Raw genomic sequence first — 6,209 nt, forward strand, 5'->3', positions numbered from 1 at the left:
GAACAATGGGAAAGAAAGGTTGCATTTCTAGGTGGTTCAATCAATTTGTTGTACAGTTATGTTCCTGGTTTAATTTGGGGTTGGTTGTTTTTTTGTTGTTTGGTTTGGGTTTTTTTAAATGTTGATATAAGGCTTAATATGGGTCTTAGTGATCTGGAACTATATCTCTGAAATGGCTATTTTATACTGTGTGTGACATCTACATAATGGGTACCAAATACACAATTCAATGGAACTGAGGGCCTAGATGAGAACTATAATCACTTTCCCATTTTGTATTTAGCCTAAGTGTACTTGTGTGGAAACAATGTAACTTTCATCTACCCAAAATGTAGAAACATATGGAAATTAGATCAAAACATCCTTTAAAATAAGTTAACTAAAAAAACCAAACCCAACAAACTTTGCCAACTCTAAAGATATAATTCCAAGCAAAAACATTGTCAGTATTTCATTAAACAGATCCTCAAATTAAGACACTTAATGTCTCTCTTTTACGTTTACCTAGCTAGTCTGTCCTATAGTCAAAAATTAAGGGTTTGTGGCTAAATTCAGATTTCCTGCGCAGTCTGCTTATATTTAACTACAACTCAGAGATCTTCAAATCCTTTTATGTTACCAACGATTTGAACTGGAATTCGTTTAAGAAACTACGACAGCTATATGAAATCTGATAGTGTGTCACTGATACTAAATTGAAAAAAGTTCTCACCAATTTATATTAGGATTTTAAAATAGAGATGAGATTGACACGCAGTAATCTGCATGCCCTCTCACGCAATTAATTTTGCTGATCGATATTCAAGTATAAAAATTTATTTGGTACATTCCTAGTTCTAACCTGTGCTTAGGGTAGATACCAAAAGCTAAACAATACTAAAAAGCCGTAATGATACAATCCTTTTCATCTACCCACCAGACAGAATTCTCCCATCAGGCTTTGCATTCTTCTCCTCTGAAGGCTGATCTTCAGCCACTTCTGTGCCTTTTCCAATCCTTCTCTGTCTTATGGTTGTCATGATGTCAGTCACTTTAATTCATTATTCTTCAGTCTGACTCCTAAATGGACACATACAAGCAATGCATCTTCCTACTGAAACATTCACTTAATACTGTATGAAATATCTGAAAACAGAACCATATTTTACTGCCATCAGAGACTTTGACTTACAGAACTATACTGTAGTTGAAGTGTATCTTAAAAAAATGCAAGATTTTTAAAAATTTTTATAACTCAGAGTTGCAAACGAAAGTATAGAAAACATTATCTTAAATTTGTAAAGACTTAACTTCACAATTTTACATACTCTTGTCCAGGTTATCAGAATGATTCATTGACTGCCCTCACCTTTGGCCCTTGACTCAAAATGCACACCGGGTGCCAGTTCTTTAAAAAAGTATAGGCACTTCACTGAAAAATTAGTCCTTTTAGGGTACTTTAGTTAGGCACCTAAAATAGGAAGTCACTTGTTTAAATCTTGGCTTTCAGGAAATCCCAAAAGAGGGGGCCATAAAGATACAAAAATGATGCCAGAGAACACGTGCTATAAAAAACTAGAGACAGCATTAAAAAAATCCATGATGTTTTATACTATTAAAGTACCGTAAAATTTGAGAACATTACAAAGAAGACAAAGAACAGTTAGTCCTTCCCCTGTCAATTCACAGGTGCTCTCTGCTCTGTGAGCATGGTCCATACATAAAACTGTTTCAACCTGCCATCCCACATTCAAAAATCAATGGTGTCCCATCCTCAACGCAAAAATCTGCTGCCATTCCCAGAGCACAAACACCGGTATTTGTGTAACCACTGGTGTAAGTGACTGGCAATGCTCTAAGAAACGCCTCAACTGCGCAACTTTGTTTTAAAGCTTTTGCAGTGGATTAGCTTCCTCTTTCCCTCATGCCTGGGAAAACACATGGAGGGAACTATGTGAGCGGATATCTAAGTTGTTTTTAAACAGCTGTTTTGTAGAAAACCTGATAATTAATTAATACCGGCAAGGTGGTCATCATAACCGCGCTCCTTCTGTGCGCTGCTTTCCTCACAGCCTGGTACCGAAGGGAGCGCTTTCGGCCGGCACACGCGGGGAAAGCCTCGACAGGGCGCCGGGAAGGGAGAGTCTCGCCTCCGTCCCCACAGCTGCCTGAGGTGAGGCGAGGCGAGGTCCGGGGCGGCGGGGCGGGCTCTGCGGCTGCAGGCCGGGCCCGCGGGGCACGGTGGGGAGGGAGCCCGGGGCGAGGCCGCCGGGGCAGCGCGGCGGGCAGGCGAGAGGGCGGCAGAGGGCGAGCGCGCCTGAGCCACCGCGGGCCGACGGGGAGAGGGAAGCGGCCCCGGGGGCCGGGCAAGGGCGCGGAGCGGCGGCAGGGGGAGCGGAGGCAGGAGGGCCGGGCCTGGGGCCGCGGCTCCCCCGGCGGCCGGGGCGGGCCCCGCGGGGCGCGGGCAGCTCCGCACAGCGCCGCCTTCCCGCTGCCGGCGGCGCGGCTCGCTGCGGCCTGCGCGGCCCGGCGCGGCGCGGCCTTGCTCGGCGGCAGCTCCGCCGCCCGCCCGTCTCCTCCCCTTCCCCTCCGCATCCCGCCGGGCGGGGCCGATACCTGCCAGCGCTCCGAGGGCCGCGGGTTCGCTGCAGCGGGGCGGCGGCTTCTCCTGCCGGCGCTGCCTGAGCGGAACCGCCCGGGCCCCGCCGCGAGGAGGGGAAGGGGCGGGGGTGGAGGCGGGCGCGGCGCCTTTTGTTCGCCCCTGTCAGGCGGAGCGGCGGGGCTGCGGCAGCCGGGGCGCGCCGGTGGGCAGGCGGCCGCCGGACGGGGGAGGCCCGGGCGGGGAGGAGCTGCGGGCTTGTGGGGAGTGGGCGGGCTGAGCACCGGGGCCGGGCTGCGGGTGGGGCGGCCTGTCCGCGCCCTGCGGCGGGGCGGAACCCGCCGGGGGTGGGGGGGGACCCAGCGGGCGCGTCCGGCTTCCCCCCGCTGCTCTCGGGCGCTGCGGAAGGGAAGCGCGGCGGGGCCGAGGTGGTGTGGGGAAGCAGGGACCGGCAAAATCGCCCCAGTCTCAACCTCGTCCCTCCCCGCCCCGAAAGGGTTTTAAGTAGTTTAAAGTTCAGAAGGCGGGCCGGGGCGGTGCCGCCCGCGGGCCGCCCAAATGCGGTCGGCGTGGCTGGGGGCGGTGAGGAGCGGGGAGAGGGCCCCCCGCCTTCCCCCCGGCCCGAGCCGCGGCCGCTCCGCGTCGTGCGGACCCGCTGGACTTAAATTGGCGTGGTCTTTTTTTAAAACAGTGACGTAGAACTTATTTGTAGTGTGTTTTGGTTTTGTTTCTTTGTTTTTCCAAATAATGTGGTTCCAGGTATATGTGATTTTGTAATTTAAATTAGAATCCTAAGCAGTAGAGGTGTAGTTTGTATTCAGTTCATTATAAGCACCCTTGTATTTCTTGATCAACAGCAGCACAAACATGCAACTGTAGCAGAAAGATAATGGCAATACCAGACTTTTTTCTAATTAACGGTACAACCTACCCTTACAATAATTCTTTATTGTAAATTTTATTTGCCGTGTCTTTAAAGATAGTCTATATAGTTATCATAGGAAAAAAAATCCTCATAAAGCCTTTATTAACATAGTGACACCCAGATCCTATTACAGAAAGCAGATTTCCCAATAATCCATGCAAATTCTGTGAAACAGGTGGAGATAGAGTTCACTTCTTCAGGAAGTTGATTCTTTCATCACCATTTTACTAGTCCAGCAATAGTTTTTTGTTTTTTTTTTTTTTTTTTTTCATTCCACCACCTTGGTTCATTGGCAAAGTTGGTGTTTTAAACAAAAAGAGGCATGAAATTCATAGTAAACATGCTCAGAGATGCTGGGCAAACTGTGTAACTAGTAATCATCCTGGTAATTCAGAGTTGAAGCCATTGACATTAGAAATCAGGAAATTTTTCAGTATCTGTCTTTGCACACTTAGTATGTTTTACAGCTATTTTTTAGAACAAACAGAATGATTTTCTCTTCTGATTAAGTTCTCCAAATAGTTAAAAATTTATAGTATAAGTCAATTCGCAACAAACAGACTAGCTATACTTAAATTTTTTTGAGCAATAAGGCAGATGGTACATTTGTGGGGAATGTTTAAACTAAGAATATGGAAACTGAAGAATTATGGGCTTTACAATGGGCATTAGATGTACCTTATTTTTATCACTAATAGCATCATTGCCACATCATATGTCAGATGTTTGTTAAAATTAACATATTGTATACAGATCATACAAGTGATTTTACAGTGTGAATAAAGGAAAAAGTATCTTGAGAGTGTGTATGTTTTTCTGTAAAGGAGGTCAGATAATGTACTTAAATTTCTAAGAAAGGGAGTGCTGTGAAAGCTGTTTACAACATAAGTTCTGTTTATCCACTACCTGTAAAGAGGCCAGTGCAAAGTAAAATTACACAGAACAAAAAGTTGCAAAAGATTATGTTTAGAAAACATAATCATTTAAGAGCTTTAGAAATCCAGTAATTTTGCGTGTCCAATAAATTTAGACCACTAAAAGCCTGTTCTCTCTAGAACTCAAACTTGGGTAGATGTTATCTTGAATTAAATGACAGGCTGTGTAGGGTGGTTGCCAACAGGCTGTAGTACTAAGAAGAGGGGGAGTTACAGTCAACTCAATTGTGTTTTATGACACTGCATGTATGTAATGTATCTGTATGGGATAAATGAGTTAATAGTCAGTTGAAGAAGTTTTCTACCTTGTGGAAATGATTGCAGATTTCCAGCAGTACGAATTCCACTGATATTCATGAACTACCAATGCAGTCTACACTGAAATATCGTTATTGGGACTGAAAACAGTTTGTGTAATTGAAAAACATTAGATAGCCTTACATAATGGCTAATGTATCTAAGAGTAACTTACCTTTAAGTCATTTTAGAATAACTAATCCAGCTATAGCCATCATTTTTAAATATTAACGCTTATTGTTCAAGTTTCACATAGCAGAAGATTAGACAGGAGGAAAAATAAAAAATACAGTTTTTTTCCCCAATTCTATGTATTTTGACAAGTCATATTTCCTGTTGCACTAAGTGTTTGGGTACAGCACTAGAAAAAAAATGGAGTGGGAGAAAAACCCTCTGCCCTGATCCTCTGATGAAGTACTCAAGAAAAGATGAATCTGATGTTGTTTTGCCTAATATTCTAGGGACAACACCTGAAATACAGTAATAGCTGGAAAGTATTACACTGCAGCGTTCTTTACTGCCTCTTTTTATCAGGGACTAGAGCAATGTAAGTGTAAAAAGAAAAAATCCTATGTCAAGAGAGAGCTACACCTGGGAGATATTCTTCAACATATTCTCAGTGAAACAATGTTATTTGTTGGGCAACATGTCCATTGATAATGAGATTCAATGTTTCAAGTTGTGAGTATACAGAAAAACTAAAGAACTTCAGGATTGGTATTAATCTCTGAAAATTGTGTTATAAAATGTAAATTAAAATATATCAAACTATAGCAATCAGTAATACTGTATTATTATTATAATACTGTAATGCTGGCTTTATACTTGCCAAGCAGCAAAAGGATATTATTTGTCAATATTCTTGTTGCTCATTGTGTTCCAACTAGATCGTATGGTAGCAAAATCCTAATGTTAGTATCAAGTTACCCATAATCCAAACAAATGTTAGTCAAACATCTATAAACCACAGTGTATAGGAAATTGAATTAAACTTTAAATTCAATTTATACTATTTAAATTTGTGTTTTCTCTTAGATTGTCACATTCAATACTGTAGAAAGAGCTACTGTGAACTAGAAACACAGGACTCAAGTTCTGCCTAAGTAAATTTTGAGTCTAAACCTGCAATCTTTTTTTCAACTTTTGAAGTTTGTAAGGTGCCCGAAGTTTTGTGGGCAAAAGCATCTTAATTTTACCAATTCTGAGTTGTTTACCTAGCTTAGTCAAGTCAGTATTAATGGCGTTTCACTTTGAGTTGCTCAGTGTGACAGCTCTTTTCCAAATATGCTTAGAAGAGACTGCAAAAAAAGAACAGTGGCACGATGCGTTAACTTTTCTGCAATAATACTGACCGTAAATATTTGCCAAAGATACAGGACAGAGTGATTCAAATCCCACTGATGTGTGGCAGGGCTCCAACGCAATTTCTCTTAATTCCTAGGAGTGTTACAATCATCAGACGTTAGGTCAGTGC

At 43.3% G+C, this 6,209-nt stretch overlaps 1 protein-coding gene across 9 annotated transcripts in view; it reads right to left on the reverse strand.

Moving 5' to 3' along the window:
- DPY19L3 (dpy-19 like C-mannosyltransferase 3) overlaps positions 1 to 2,812 on the reverse strand; it is a 38,815-nt gene extending 36,003 nt beyond the window's left edge. For 8 of the 9 annotated variants that reach the window (XR_012625138.1, XR_012625139.1, XM_074839947.1 and 5 more), the window contains exons 1-2: positions 2,596 to 2,812; positions 917 to 1,059 (exon numbers count right to left, since the gene is read on the reverse strand). Coding sequence is in view for 7 of the 9 variants with exons in the window: in XM_074839947.1 (XP_074696048.1) it covers positions 917 to 1,019 (103 nt within the window). In the remaining 2 variants the exon portion in view is untranslated. Of the gene's footprint in view, positions 1 to 916; positions 1,060 to 1,998; positions 2,299 to 2,595 lie in introns of those variants that run through there. The other variant, XM_074839941.1, reaches the window with a different exon arrangement.
- Positions 2,813 to 6,209: the final 3,397 nt, after the last annotated feature.

This window comes from Strix aluco, chromosome 14, assembly GCF_031877795.1.
Source record: "Strix aluco isolate bStrAlu1 chromosome 14, bStrAlu1.hap1, whole genome shotgun sequence".
NCBI classification, from domain to species: Eukaryota; Metazoa; Chordata; class Aves; order Strigiformes; family Strigidae; genus Strix; species Strix aluco.